The 16,453-nt window shown below is 41.4% G+C and overlaps 1 protein-coding gene across 2 annotated transcripts in view; it reads right to left on the reverse strand.

The window, feature by feature from the left end:
* Positions 1-16,453, reverse strand: part of prex1 (phosphatidylinositol-3,4,5-trisphosphate-dependent Rac exchange factor 1) — an 84,703-nt gene that overhangs the window by 22,958 nt on the left and 45,292 nt on the right. For both annotated transcript variants that reach the window (XM_062391925.1, XM_062391924.1), the window contains exons 12-21: positions 15,429-15,532; positions 14,712-14,761; positions 12,668-12,743; positions 11,735-11,807; positions 8,281-8,426; positions 7,464-7,556; positions 5,253-5,401; positions 5,088-5,173; positions 2,940-3,079; positions 805-949 (exon numbers count right to left, since the gene is read on the reverse strand). In XM_062391925.1, coding sequence (XP_062247909.1) covers positions 805-949; positions 2,940-3,079; positions 5,088-5,173; positions 5,253-5,401; positions 7,464-7,556; positions 8,281-8,426; positions 11,735-11,807; positions 12,668-12,743; positions 14,712-14,761; positions 15,429-15,532 — 1,062 coding nt within the window. The remainder of the gene's footprint in view (positions 1-804; positions 950-2,939; positions 3,080-5,087; positions 5,174-5,252; positions 5,402-7,463; positions 7,557-8,280; positions 8,427-11,734; positions 11,808-12,667; positions 12,744-14,711; positions 14,762-15,428; positions 15,533-16,453) is intronic.

A 16,453-nucleotide genomic window follows, 5' to 3' on the forward strand; every position in this document is an offset into this window, starting at 1 on the left:
CTGGGTAGAAATACACTGATTTTATAAATCCCTTTCGCAGTGACGCATATCAAAGTACACAGTGAACTCTACATATGTCAAGTCAGCCTCCTCTGCCAGCTCTGTCGGAAAAACTGGCCACTTAGTGTAAATACAGTAGGAAAACCGAATGTTACTGGATGACGTCCTATGACTGTAGTGTGAGCATATGTAATTTTCAGCAGTGAATTTTCTATTTCCAGAGCAAATTGCCGAGTGCTGAACCCACTTTTTACTGCCACAGTAACTATGACCCGATTCAGAGGTCATCTGAAATAGCCATCGAGGTGGAAAATATTGTTCTATGTAACTTTTTTGGCAGAGACAGATGTTAGTTTTTTCTCTGACATATGTCTGCAATAAATCTGTGATCCCGCACAAAGCAGCTACAGTTCATAATACAGGACACTCCCAAGTAACGCTCATGTTGTTCAGGTATGTTTTGATGCAGGATGGGCCACACATGAAACTTGCTCTGTTATTATAAGCACTTCATCTGGTTTTTCTGTGTCAAAGTATTCAACTTTTTCTCTTATATAACAGTTGTAATAATAATAATAATTATTATTATTATAATTATAATAATAATGATCATAAGGAATTAAAGGAATTTGAAGATAGCATTAGGGCACAAATAGAAAAATTAAGTGTTACAGAAGAAAAACTTTAATGAAACAATTATGTAATGTCAGATTTAATAATATTCTTTAGTTTAACTGAAGAAAAGATACATGTGCACTCAAAGGATGTAACTACAATTAACTATTTCACAGGAAGTAACATCACCTGTTCCATTAGTGCCGCTCCCCTCCTCGTGGTCCGATCCGTTCTCCACTGGATAAGGACTGAAAGGACTCTCCTCCTTCTCTCCTTCTCCTCCGTCTCTTTGCAGCTCCTCTGCATCCTCGAATGCCCGGTACACCCACTGACACTGTGGGAAACAGATCAACGCTGAACAATAAGACTTTACTTCTAATCTGCTGTACTGTGCATCATTGTTTGGTGTAGGGAAGTGAAGGAGAAAGTGAGAATGAAATGAACAGAAAGGGATAGAGTTACAACATTTTGCAAAGATGAAAAGCCAAAGCATGAAAATACAAGCCATTAAGAAATATATTGACAAGATGATAGATTATACATATCTTTTGTATGTGAGGATGCTGATATTAAAATTTAAAACAAAACTGCACTTTTCAGGTCAAAGTTAATGAATAGGGGACAGAGTTACTGTTAGAATTACAATTCCTCTGATTTGACAGTTTATATGTACTGTAATTATCAGCAATAGAATTGCGAATGTCTGTAATATGCAGTAAATCATTGTGAGGTTTACAATTAGGAAGTGAGTGGAGGAGGAAGTGAGTGTGAAATGAGCAAAGCTGACAAGACAAAGAAGGATTTTGGTATATTTTGGTGAAAGCGTTTTTACCAACAGAATGGGAAGGAAATAATCTTAAGTATTTATTCCCTGTGGACACTTTTCACCTGACAGCGATGTCAGGGCTGACTGCACCATACTGAACTCAGCAGTGCAGTCAGCCACATCAACAACATCCTGGTAATTTCTCCTGCTGGTAAATGAACCGGCGAATGTATACTGGAAGAAATCCAAAATGAGGCTGAATCTGTTCACTGTTCACTTAGAGCAGATGGGGTTTATCAGGAGAGTCAGTCGGACTCAACAGATGAAAACAAAATGCTGAGCTTTCAACAGTGGGAAGGACATCCTACTCTGTCTGCAGCCTTGTGAAATTCTGCCTGTAGACATGGATTGCTGCTGCAGGAATGTCAAAACAACCCGGTGGGAGTTTGTCATTTAAGACGTTAGCCATGTAAAGCCAAGTGTAAATACAAGCGTCTAGTCCTGACCCAATTTGGAAACAGTGCTAAATATGCAATGATTACTTTAACACAGAATAAACCTTGAGCTTTCTTGGAAACAGGAATAGGCTGAAATACCATGGGGCTACTTTTTCCTCTTGGGGCAGGAGGGTATTTTGAGTTGAACAATATTTAACTCTCACTATTTGTCGCCTGTAGCGCCACTGACAGCCAGTAATTTATGTTGAGAGATTGCTAGGCCACCCAGTGTTGGAGCCAAGAACGACGACAAAGTCGATGAAATCGCTGCAAAGTCGATGGAATCACAGAAGAGTTTTTCTTCTCAAACATTAAGTTGCTGTATCTATCTCCAGCTCCGCTAATTATGTTTTATGATCCATCTCAGAGCGGGAATGTCTGGGTCACTGGGGCTTTCTGTGAACTGTTCCACATTGTTGAAAGATTAAGTAAATTAACTATCAATGCTAAAGCTAAGTCTAATCATGATGTCTCATGGCATTAAGTAGTCTTATAGTAGTATTATAAATAAAGTATTCAGGAAATGTCCTGATACAGTGAAAGCCATAGTAATATACACAATAACTGATAAACTTCACTGAACACCATGTAAAGAGTGGGTATGGCCAGGTGGGACATTTTTTTGTCTGTTACTGGTTGTATTTGTTAAATATTCTCAATAGATCCATCCATTATCTTTCCTCATTATCCTCTGAGGGTCGCAGTGGGTGGTAGAGACAATCCCAGCTGACATTGGGCAAGAAGCGGAGTAAAGGTTGGACAGGTGCTAAGTCCAGATTACAGGGGCAACATACAGAGACAAACAGTTCACGCTCACATTCACACATAAGGTCAACAGAGTCTCCAATTTACCTAACCTCAGTCTGCATGTTTTTTGGAATGTGTAAAGAAGCTGGAGAACCAGAGGAAACCCACACTAACATGGGGCAAACTAACCGGGATTTGAACCAGGACTTTCTTGCTCTGAGGCAGCAGTGTGAACCGCTGCAACATTGTGATGCCCAATTCTCAATAAATGCCACATTTAAACTCTACACTCCAGTTTTCCCTTGTCCCCTCACCGTCTGCAGCGACTCCTGGTGCGTGTGCTGTGCAGCGAAGTGCTCCAGCACCTCGTCGTAGTTGCTGCAGTTGACGTTGTTGCCGTTGACTTTTAGGATGACCTGGCCGGGCTGGAGACCTGCCCCCGCTGCCTCCCAGCCTGCAAAGTGTCAACAGAGGGTCGGAGGTAAAGGGTCAGCGAGTGGTATAAATACAGCAGAACTGTACACAACACATTGCGCTATTATGGAAAACAAGACATTCGAGTAAGAGGAATAGAAGCCTTTAATAACTTGTATCTCTGGCGTCCATAGTGGTGTTATTTTTAAATGTTTAATCTAATGAAATTAGTTTATTCAAAGACTATTGTTTTAAAGATATTTTTTAGAGTTTTAAAGATATTTTTTAGAGTAAACTCCCATATTTGTACTTAACCTCACTCCTTTAGTTTTCCGGGAAAAACAGAAAATCATGTAACACACTGTCCCCAACCTGCTAATGGCTTTACAGCCTGGGAGTCCAATCAACACCTCCATCTTCTTCAATCTAAAAATACCAGGGCTGGTAACACTTCCTCCCAAGGTACCAAGGATTATCAGACTCCAGGGCTACTTGACCCGTGAATGGCTTGCAAATAAGGGGGCTGATTTAAGAAGAGAAAAAAAAAACACAAATAAAGACCCTCAAAAGAAAAAAAACATCATCGACCAGCAGGGAGCCAGAAGTGATACAGTACACTGGAAAGACAGATAAAAGGAGAAGGAGTGAGTAGAGAAAGGGAAAGTAGTCCTTCTGCCATAATAGCCTAAAAAAAGATCACATTCCTTGGCCAAACAGCAGCTCCTCTTCTCTGTTTTTGTATGTGTGTCCTCTTCTACACTGTCTGGTTTACACATTGGGATTCATCCCTTATCCAACATAAATTTCTTAATTTGCCAATTCAAGACAGTGTTATAAACATCTGGCCATAGGGTCAAAAGGAGAGAGAAGGAAAAATGAGAGGGTAGAGAAAAGGTTTGGATGTTTTTTTTTTCAGTTACCTATTGCACTTTTTGCAGCTCCGATCACACAGCAGTGTGTTTGTGTGTGTGTGTGTGTGTCTGTGTGTGTGTGTGTGTGTGTGTGTGTGTGTCTGTGTGTGTGTGTGTGTGTGTGTATGTGTGTGTGTGTGTGTGTGTGTGTGTGTCTATTAAGGGTCTGAACTCTGACCGCAGGCTGTCTGTCTGACAGGTGGCCATAAAACCATAATGGAGGTTCACTAAAAGCAGAGCGTAACAGGTGGTTGGAGGCTTGGGTTACCTCATCTTTCCTTTGAATGTCTCTGAAATGATTTGTCTTTCTGACACTGTAAACAATTACCGACAGTGATGCTGCAATAACAAGGTCAAATTCTTAAAAATTGGTTGACACAGAGATCCAGCTTGTGTCATAAACGTTTGTTTTAATAGAATTCAAGAAAAATCACATCTCCCTGGGACACGTGAACTTTGCAAACCACTCAGCAGATTACTTTTCCATTACACAAAAAACTGATGCCATCCTGTACATTTATATATATGTAGATGTATGTAGATTAAGGTATATTTCTTGTAACAGAAATCTACATTGCTTTTACATGATCTAAAATTACATTTGAATTAATATGATTAAAAAAGGGGCAGATTCTAAGTTTCCAGATTTTAAGAAGCACGACTGCATATAAAAGATTTATACTATCTAATCAAGAAAGATCTGTATGAACTCAGATAAATTGCCTTAAGTGATGTCCCTTGCCTTTGGTTGCTGCTAAAGAAGTCTGGAAGTGAAAAATATCTGCAGGTTCATTAGAAAGAAAAGAGCTCAAGTCATCAACTCTGCTAGAAGTTGGGAGCTTGAGGTTGCATTCAAATCTCCAACCGAGCTGTCAATTGCGGAGTAGCATTTAGGGTAATGAAGGTAATACAAGGAAGCTCTCTGGATCTGCTGCATCAGTTAGCGTTATATAATCTGTCCATCATAGGTCTGACAGTGCTATAGAAGTGCGAGGCTCAACGGATGGGAATACTCTTACAGAGAGTGAGTCCTTGGTGTGTTATTCAACACATGAAGTAATTATTATGAAATTCACCTAGAAAAAAGCAGTGGAGTAATTGAACTGGCTCAAGAAGTCAGTCGAAGCTCTTACTCACCTTTCCTGACAGCGTGGACATGAGGAGGGGCGGAGCCACACAGTCTGAAGGAGAGGGTGTCTGGGTTGTCAGGGATCTTCACAATCCTAGAAGAGAAAACACCAATGAGATCAATGTACGTGTGTGCGTGCTTGAGCATGTGCGTGCGTCCATGTGTTCCCTCACTCTTTGGCCTTGGTGGCGACCAGCAGTCTCAGGGAGCGTCGTATGCAGAAGGCTTGGCTGATCATGGTTTCCACGTCGGAGAAAGGCCTGAGGAACAGCAGGTCCTCGTTGATGGTGAAGATCTTCCTGCCCACCTGCAGACCAGCCATCTGCACAGACAGACGAACAGATGGGGGACAGAATGCAGTTATTTTTAGGTTGCACTTTGTTTCAACTCCATCTAAACTATTCATTTTCAAATTGGGGGTCATTAAATGTGTGCATTATCACCCCTGTGTCCCAGTGAGATCTAAACTGTGGCAGCATAGGCCTTAGAAAAAGCATGATTAAAGGTTTTTTACCTGACTTGTTTATTACTCAGAATCAAGTCCCTGTTCAATTCATTAGCCTCCAGGATGGAGTTGTATGTTTTTCTAATAGACGTTGAGTCTAAAGAAGTAATTGAACCAAACCAAAACGAGAGAGAAAACCACAGTGTACTGCTCAGTGTTTAAACAGCCTGTTCAGTCTTGTTATTCATCTTCCAGCCCAAGAAAAATATTTTCATAGAGAGTGCATATGGAAGAATGGCTACCAGATAGAATTAAGCTGCATGATAAAGTCGGCTGCTTGTCAGATTTGGACACATTTCCTGAATGAAGTGTAACTTTCAGGGTACACAATAGCGGAGATGCACTTTATTTACATTTCTCTATCTCTCTCTTTCTAATGTAGCCACAACTTTCTATTTTAAACCAGTGGTGAGTTATCAGATCCTGCTGAGTGTATGCTGACATGCAGTATAACAGTTGCACAAAACAAATACACTGCACATGCTCTCAGAGAATCAAACACCCTCAGCTTTGCACAGTTGGATATCAGCTCCTAACATCTTTTTTTTTCTAATCCAACCAACGAACCACATCATTAAATGCAGTCATCTTGCACATCTTCAGCAGCGTTGTGAGAATAATGTCGCCTGTGTACACCCACTGTGTGAGTCCAGTGTCCTGGGCTCAGATCCGGTGGGGTGGCCTTGGCTTAGCCAGGCCCCAATTTTGGATTACGGCCCAAGATTGAGGTAGGAACGACTGGGAGGATTCACAGCCATCTGAATGTGGAGAGATGTATGTGTGGTGCGTGTGTGCGTGCATGTGACTATACAGCATGGGTGCTGGTTTGCACATGACTCTCTATAATAGTATCGTACAGTGAAAGAGCCTAGTGTGCGAGTGAGTGTCTCTCAGCCCCTTTCAGAGCCCCATGGGAATCAGCTGAGCTTCATTCAATGGGCTGGCACACAGGCTGTGTCACAACTAGCAATCCTGTTATTTTGGCAAACAGGGGGCATGGGGGATGAATAAGAGGATAGAGCAAAACTGATGGGGTTCACTGTGGAGGAAGAAGGCCTAAAAGAAAAGGAAATGATTATCCAGAGAGACTGAGAAGAGGAGTAATGTGGGAAAATGAGTAAAATAACAGAAAGAAGTGCTTCAATAGAAGGCTAACAAGAGAAATGAATGTGAAATGAAGTGGTGGAGAGGACGATGGTTAGACTCATGATGCTGAGGGAAAGGTTTTCAATCTCTGGACTCGTGGAACAATTAGGGCATCATCCTGACGTTATAAGAATGCTAGAAACATCATAGCAAGGCAAATCAAAGGAAAAGAAAGAAGAATGGTCTTGTATCAGTCATGCCATTGAAAGGCAGTGGTTGAATCTGGGGGTGGGGGACCCCCTGCAGGGCAGAGCCCCATTGCTGGGGGAGGGTGAAACTAGGTTAAATAAATATGATTGATCTTGGGAAAACACACAAAGAGGAGTTTGCTGTAGAAGTCTCTGAAGTACATAGACATAGTAACGACAGCAGCTATTCTTAGCACCTGTTCATGAATACTATAGAATCGTAGATACTAATAACATACATAATAAAATATAAATATATATATAAATAATCATTTAGGTTTTATCATGTTTTGTCAGCCTTATCTGCATTGAAGAAAATGTTGTGTTTGTGTACTTGCGCATGTGAAGGGGATGCAACTAAGCATGTCTAATGGCTCTACTGCCAATCAGAAAAAAGTCCTGCATAGGGAATGGATGCAGATTGACAGCAGCCGTCCAAACAGTAGACAGCCATTACCTACTGGAACTAATATCCCGGGGCATGTGTGTGTGTGTGTGTGTGTGTGTGTGTGTGTGTGTGAAAATGTGTGTGTGCTGACCATTACCTCAGCATGGGAGCCCCTGGTGACAGATTTCACCACAATGGCCTTGTTTTTCTCCTCGATCTCAAAGCCGTAGTCTTCCTCCTCAGGGTGAATCTAGCACAGAGGAAATCACCTAATTACTGGCCCATTCATACCGGTGACTGACTGCTTCTGCATATGTGTCATGATGCACATATTCTACAGTCATACACATTTTATCTGGATCTGATCCTGTTTTTGCACACTGAAGAAATATGTTGTGAATTCCTAATGTGTTCATTTGCTGCACTGATTCTGCTTTATTTGGTATTATAAAGTTGATATATGCCACTCCCTCCGGGTGGTCTCGGCTTTTTAAGTCCTGCACATTTGCAATGTGTGATTTTCATCGCATGTCAGGTGTCTCGCCTCTGATGATGTTCTCTGCTTCCCACATTGTTTTCCCCAGTGGGTTGAGGCTTAGTAAAACCCTGTCAACGCCAAACACATTAGCCGGCTTCCATTAGGTAAAGCTGCTGGGGCCATCTTCCTGCTGCACGGCCCTGATAAGATGGGGATCTCGACCGTTACATCAGAGGAGATGGCTGCGGTAAATAAAGAGTTCCTACACTTCACTCCAGTAATAGCCAGCAGGGCGGATTAGTTCTGCTAATCAAGGGAAAAAAGCCTTTTGCACTTCTTGTGGATATCCAGATAGCGTTGCTTCTTCCCACTGTGATATAAAACAAGGATGTTGCTGATGCTGCTAGGATGTGGACCTGTATGTGTCTGTGTGGACCTGTATGTGTCTGTGTGGACCTGTATGTGTCTGTGTGTGAGTGCATGTGCTCCAGCTCACCACCAGAGACTTGGCCAAGATGTTTTCGATGAGTTTAAAGTCATTGCGCTGGAGCTGCTTGCTCTTGCTGCTGGTTCCCTCCGTCTCCTCATCCGCATAGAAACGGAAGAACTGGGACTCGTCTTTGAACTCACTCTTTTCCAAGACTGGAAAAGAAAACACACACACACACACCAAACAGAGAGAGCATGTAATCAGAAAGCCAATGCAGAAAGGACCAATGACACAAACAGCAATTAGGTCACATCTCAGTCTTTCTAGTTAAAGGTTGATGATAAAAAGGTGAAGTGTTCCTACAGTTATCATCATACGCGTAAAGGCTCATTTGTCCATTACATATAAAAGCAAATGTGCTGAATCTGTGGAGATACGTGTATTTGCACGAGCAGAAAGCAAAAGAAGCTGCTAATTTACGTGTGGAGACAAACAAGATAACAGTTAATTAGCTCATTAGTCATTGATGCTAGAGAAACATCTGCAGTCAAACCACACCTGGGTCGTATCCAGCAGACGCCGGGGTTAGTAAGACCCTCTGGAGATGTGTGTGAGTGTGTGTGAAGCCCTCTGTTGGGCTGAGCCTTAGTCTAAACACATGGGGCACTTCAAACAGGTCAGGAGCACATTATGCTTCTCTTCTCACATCGGGTTTGGAGCCTGAGCGAAAAATGCCACAGAACCATCCTACTACACTACGGATATTTCGTATGTTTCTCTCAGCCACTGAAGTCGGGCGGTAAATTACAGTACTAACCCTTTATTCTTTTGAACGCCTATTTTCTTAAGTGAGGTCCAACAAATTGAACCTTCATTTTGTTGGTTTCTTTGGAACACTGAATTAAAGGCAGTCGTAAACATGCTGCTCTTTGTTTGAATTGTAAATTCCAGTCGAGTCCCTTTTCCACTGGTCAAAAACGAAAATCAGGCTTTTGTCTGCAAAGGGAGTAAAGTATCCGTAAAATAACAGGACGCCCTCCACAGCGCAATATATGCTTTAACAGCTGGCACTGACAGCACCTCGCCCCCATTTTGTGATGTTCACATCTGGTCTAAAGCCACGATGCGAGTGAATTTTATTTTGTTGAGCAGAATTGAGAAAACATTTTGTTTTGTAAAATCTGTCTCAAAGCTCTAACACACATCCACAGACCTTCAACCAAGGATATTTCCTAATCTTACAAGTGTGTGTGTGTGACTCTGACTCTGGCTGGGGCTAGTAGAGGCAGTGCTGAATACCAAAGGTGCCCAGGTGTTCAGATATTTGGAGAGCATCTGGCATCGTCAGAGGAACAAAAGCCTTAACAAACTAATTACACACACGCCACACCCACCCACACTGGCCTCGTGCCAACTCAAACGTGAGTTATTTCCTTCTGAGTCACAGAGGCTGTGGCCACATAACACATTAACTGGAGGGTGTGCAGCTCCGGAAACTCAGTCATAACCTTATAACATGCACAAAATCTGACTGACACGCACACACACACACACACACACACACACACACACTAACTCACTCACTCAGACAAGACTCATTTTGTTCATACACTTGATTGCATTTTTAACTATGTTGTTAGCGCTGTATATATTATACAATCTGACATATTGGCAGTGGTGGCAGAAGGGCTCAACATTTTAACTTCAGCGACAGTACAAATAAACAGACAAAAATATACTCAAGTAAAGTACAACATACTACTACTTGAGTTAATTGCTTGCTTTTAAATTTACTTTAACTGTTAAATGTGAAAATACTTTTCGATCTTTTAAAAACCATTTAAAAGTCTTCAGCCTGTTCTGAGTGCAGTGGAGTATTTGACTAGGGCCTTGGAAGTGTTTAATGTGAATGATCAACAAATAAACACACTGCAACTTTCCCTGTGTTATTTTCCTAACATCCAGCATTATTTTACCTATATGGTCTAACATTTGATTTCAACTGTTGATACAGTTAATTGCCCTGGAAAAAAAAACCTTTCCTATTGTTTATATTAAACATTAGATGACCACTTCTAAATTACATTTTGGCTCAGGAGTAGAAAGTAACGCTGTATCTTGTGAAGGTGTTTCTGTACTTTGAGCCGCCTGAAAGGCAAAACGCAACAGGTGTTCCCAACTGACATGTAGATGAATGATTTCAGCAGATAAGGGCGGATGAAAGACAATTTAACGGTGTTGTCTGTAAGCAGTGAGGAGCCAGACAGTAAAACAGAGAAAATAGAGAGAGAAGGACGACGAGTTAAAGAGGAACCAGGTGAGAGAGCAGCAGATGTGCTGAGTAAGGACTACAGAAAGTGACGTGAGGAGGGGTCAGGTGAGGTGTAAGCAGACAGGCTGCAAAGAGAAAGGTTGTGACCCTGAAGAAGGGCGGAGGACAGGGAGAGATAAAAGAGAACATGTCATTCCTTCAAACAGATGGTAGAAGGAGGGAGGTGTGTGTGTGAGTGGCAATGAAGCAAGTGAAAAAAGTGAGAAAGCCATTCTGTGACTGTGGAGCGGATCTATGTGTTCAAATGAAAGTATCTTTTCCATTGGTCCAAAAACCTTTAAACAAACACTAACATCTGGCTTTTGTCTGCAATGGGAATGGATACACTGTCTCCAGATTTGCTCAGAGAACTACGACCTTCATCTTAGATTTCAGTTGTTTTGCATCCCTGTGTGCATGAGACAGCGTCAATGGTACATCTCCAGTTATCCAACAGTTACTACTCCTTACAACTGGTTCTCACTTCACACGTAACTTGGCCAATGAAGACGATTAATTCAATTTCAGGCCAGAACCAGTCTGGGTTCAGTCGGGGCAGTAGTGGTAAAAAAATATTTAATATAATAACAAGTGGGTTAATCACCATAAAAAGGTGTATAAATTATATTTTGTATCGAAAGGGTATCTTAACAGTGTTTACCCCCCCACTACAGCCCGGTCATGGTTCAGTGGATTGACCCACACGGCCGTGTAGCAAAGCCAAATAGATCTGGTTAGGGTACATTGCTAATGCTGTTTACGTTCAACATGCTGGGCTCAAACCAAAGCCGCTCCACTGCAACGTGGTCAGTGAGGTTACCAACTTGGCTAGACTGGATGTGCTAATTTACAATGCTCCTTTTTTAGCACCTGACATCATAACGTAGGAGAGGCTAATGTTTTCGTGGTGGAGAAAGAGTGACTTAGGGACCGGTGAAGGACAACACGCATTTCAAGGTAATGAGCAGCACAGAAAAGAGGATGAATGGGTGAAGAGGTAGAGTAAACACATCAGAGCAGGATTAATGACATTTAAATTGTTGTGGCAAAGACAAACACTGTAAATAATAAAAACATCACTGCACCATGTATTTATCAAGACCTAAAACTAAACTGAAGTAAAATCCTCTGCCTAGTGTGTGTGTGTGTGTGTGTGTGTGTGTTTATCCATCCTGCATGTATGCATGTGTGAGAGAGAATTGAACTGACCGTGGTGCATGAAGCCATTGTTGCAGAGCCCCACGCCCAGCGTCACAGCGTCCTCTCGGGTCGAGCAGTCTCCCTGGGAAACCAAATCAATGACGCACACAGTCGGTCAGTTCCGATGCCTGTTTACACCTTCTCATACTCAACAGGACACAGCACAGCTGGGTCGACTTGTTTGTGTGTTTGCTGGTGTGAAGATGGTGATTTGTGAAGCAGCATGTGTAAAAAACATGTGTTGAAAAAAGGATATATAGGGGTGAGAAGACTGGTTCGATATGTTTCAAACTGATTTGGGTAAATTATACATTCGAATAGCAGCTACTGTGTTACTGCACGCTTTCCCTTTATTGCATGTAAAAAAGAATGATTAAATGAAAAAATGCACAATTAAAATGTCTTCAAGGAGACATATTGTGCTTTTTCTATCCTCTTTCCTCTATTGTGTAATTGTTGTTGTGTATATACAAGTTTGGCAAAATGAAAATAGCTTGCGATAAAGGGAGCTCCTCTCCCTCTGAGAAAAGTGATCACGCTCCTGAAATGCCTTGTCAGTCGTCCAGCCAACACTTCTGCATCATTGTCAATGTCCCAACATTTGTATAATGCACACCTTGCAGCCAGTCTGTCACACCCCCTAACAAAGCCAGGTAATGTGAGAGTGGACCAGCTGGCCATTGAGCAGACTGGCTTTATTGGGAGGGGGTCCATAAAGAGACCTAGTGTTTCAGACTGAGGCTGAAAGACGAGCAACAGCAGTGGACAGTATGAGGCAAGTAATGCATTTTCTGGTCCTTAGAAATAAAGCGTGCAGTGAATAAGTACTGTACCGTTACACTCAATGGACACTACAAAAATACACTTAACTGTAGTGATGACAATTGTTTAGTATTCTGTGTTGTTTGGAATAAGTGGAAGTATAAGAGAGACAGATTTCACCTGTGAGAGAAGCCAATCCACCAGTTTGCTCGCAGGCACCACAGATTTAAAGGTTTTCAGATGGTGGTCTCGGTCCCTAGAGAAGCAAACAGGTTTCTGAGTTTTACTAAATAAACGTTCACATTACATCACAGACGGCATGAAGAAAATAACAGACTTCACAGTCAGCAGTTTAATATCAAACAATTGATCAATTAAATATTATTTCTATAACCAATATTCACAGAGCACAATTTGTCTGATAGGCCTTATACGCGAGCTATAACAACAACTCTGGTTCACACCCTTAAGACCATACACGTCTGTTACGTTTTTGTTTTTTTTAATTTACAGATAAAACGGAAGTAACAGCTAAAAGAGAACATTGTCTCGACTTAGAGTTAGGGAATAAACAACATAACATGTCATAATTCATATGTTTTTAGGACTGCACAGTTATTCTGCAGGTTTTGTAAAATCCTGCCACAACAACATTTTACACTCTCACATACACAATCCACGGTTGATCGGCTCGTTCAACATGCAAACAGGAAACACAACAGAGGATGTGCTGTTGCTTGTGTGACTCAGTGGGGTGTATGACATCCGATAAAACTGAACCTCATTTGCTTGAACGTTTCAGTATTGTGAGTTAATCATGGGCTGTATCTGGACCACCCATAATTCTAAACAGCCGCTTTTAGAACAAAATCCTCATTCACTGTCAGTCTGACAGAACAAACAATACATTAAAATCACATGAAAAACAAACTATTTCAAAACATAATTTACAGTCTGTATCAGTAGCAGCATCAGCTTCTCCTGAATGACATAGGTGGCATTCTCAATATTGATTATATATGGTTAATATCTATTATATTATATTAACTTCACTGATTTTGAATGTTATTAGAACGGCTGCCACTCAACAAAGTTTAGTAAAACAGAGGCACATGATTATGATTCATAAAATGTGTCATTTACTAATTAATGGATGCTACTTACAATGCCAGTTTAGTGATGAATATAAAAAGACAGGCTGTATTACATAATATCAGAATAGCAGGCAGAGGGATTGCCTTTGTATGTTAATAGGATTTGTCCCCTGACTAAAAGCTCTTTGTTTGCACCGATGGCGAACCCCGGGCACTTCAATCAGCGGAGAGCGATGGAGGGACAGATAGAGGGGTGGAGGGGGGACAAGAAGATGGGAGGGGCTGCAGAGGACAGAGACAGTGTGTGTGTTTGAGGCCAAGTAAGAGGGAAACAAAGTGTGTTTCCTGTGCACACCATTTGTGCAGTGAAATCACTTCATTGGACTAATTTTGTGACTTGTGTTAACCATTATTAGCCTCAGCCAAGGAGGTTCTGTTGTCAACACTGCTGGACAGATTACCATGAAACTCTGTGGCAGGATGCTGTATTGGTCAGGGAAGAACCCGTTGAAATTTGGTGTGGATTCAGTTTTTTTCACGGTCTTTAACATTGTGAGGCTTTATTTGGTGCAGCTTCATTGAATGTAAGGCGACTGTTGGACTTGGTGGAGGTATGTAGTTATAATAAGTTTAAATTTATTGTTAGTTTAAATGAACAAATAAGGACTGATGGAGTGCTACGTTTGTAGGGGCTCCTACATTCAGTCGATATGTTTATGTTTATGAAAGCAGGAGAGAGCTTGAACAAGAAATAAAAAACAACTGATGGTTTTTTTTTGGTCTAAGTCATGTAAACATAAAGATTAATTTATGTATATCCAAAGAACCCACAACACTGTAGAGATTAAACAAAATAAAAATAACTCACAATAACCAACTTTTCATAAACCTTAAAGACAAACCTCCAATCATAAAAACTTCTAGCTGAACTGAATTCTGAACAGATCGACCCGTAGCCCACAGCACGGTGCCCAAGCTGGAGGGGAAAGAGGCTTGATTGGTTGTCATCCTCGGCTGCACTATACTGTTTGTTCAGTCATTACAGAAAAGGTGAAGTGAGCCCTTCATGAATATGCATCATTGCACCTGGATTGTAGGGATATTAGCATATGAGGAGGGCAGGTACTTACTTGATGACAGACGTGTGGAGGCTGTGAAGGCGGCAGTACAGCCTGACGCCCTAGAACCAGAGGGAAAGAAATGAGCCGCTGAGTCAGAGAACATACACGCCTTAAGTAAACAAGTACAAGCATGGCCCCAGGACAAGAGATTTCATTTCTTGAAACGGGGACTGAGAACAGACGCAAGCCGACGCAACCAACTTATATTTATTAGTAACCTTTGTGCCATTTGTTGGAATTAAGCTTTTGATTAAATTTTCTTTGAGGAGGGATTTAGTTCCTCCAGGGATGGTATTTGAATATGTGCATAAACCGTCAAATGATTTGCATAAATTATAAGAGAGCACTCACTGAGGTGTATGCTCATCTGGACTTACAATTAAAATGTACCTGATTAACAAATGCATAAAGAAGGAAAACTTGCCAATTAGTTTTTTAATATCCATTGAAAATATGCACTGTCAGCACAGTTGTGTTGGTAAAGCTATAACCATCATCAAGTCGTAACGTAAAAGTCTTTGAACATAATATTTTTTATTAATCAACATTCCTTTTTGCGTTAGTACAGTAACTCACGCCTCAATACGTGACACAAATGTGACATTTTCAACCCAGCATTTGTATTAGCTATATAATTTACATAATATTTTTCCTTACTTCCTCGTTTATTTTCTACATGTCATTTCAAACACCAGTGAGGATATCCAGGAGCAGAACTACAGTTACCTTCGACATGATGTCCTCCATCTCACTGCGCGCCTTGTAGGTGCCGTCGTCGTAGCGGAAGCGGTACAACACCTGCTCGTTCTTGAACTGGTGCTTGTCCGACACTGAAATATCACCAGAGAGAGAAAGTGTCACCTCCGTTGGGCTACAAAAATATTTAGGGGATTAAGGGTTAATAATCCAAAAAGTGTGACTAGAGAGTATCTGAGAAATGTTCAATTGCTCATTTCTCTTTTTTTTTCTCCACATATTTCCTAAGAGATCACACACGCACATGCCACTGAAATTACTCAATATTCGTTTTCGTCAGAGTTGAATCATACTTGTACTCAGTCAAATACATGTTGGGAGTGTAAGCTAAAGGTGCCATCACACATGTATTTCCTTTACTGAGGGTTTTGGGGTTAGTAAGTGGCAACATTGCATTTGATGTTTGTGTTGGGGAGGCCATGACATTCAAATATGTAACACAGCAGACAACTGTCAATCCTAATAACACAAATCTCCAAATCAGCATTAATAAACCCAGAAACATCCACAACAAATGCCACACTCATAATCAATCCAACATTGGTTATGTGTACGTAAATGAAAAGGACCAGTACACACACACACACACACACACACACACACACACACACACACACACACACACACACACACACACACACACACACACACACACACACACACACACACACACACACACACACACACACACACACACACACACACACACACACACACACACACACACACACACACACACACACACAGAGAGTGAGATCTGCCAAACGGAGGCAGTTTGGTTCCACCACAACAAGTTGGCATGGGCTCAAACAAGCTAGTGTTTTTCTCGGTCTAGACTTAAAAAGAAACTTGCAAAAACCAAAAGAACGCACCACGAAATCCACCGCTGTAAATCGTCTAACGATGAATTTGATGGATGAAATTATGGGAGACATCAAAACTGCAAACATTCAAGTATGGACTGGTTTGTTTACAGGCTCAAACATGCACAGCTA

Source organism: Platichthys flesus, chromosome 7 (genome assembly GCF_949316205.1).
Source record: "Platichthys flesus chromosome 7, fPlaFle2.1, whole genome shotgun sequence".
NCBI classification, from domain to species: Eukaryota; Metazoa; Chordata; class Actinopteri; order Pleuronectiformes; family Pleuronectidae; genus Platichthys; species Platichthys flesus.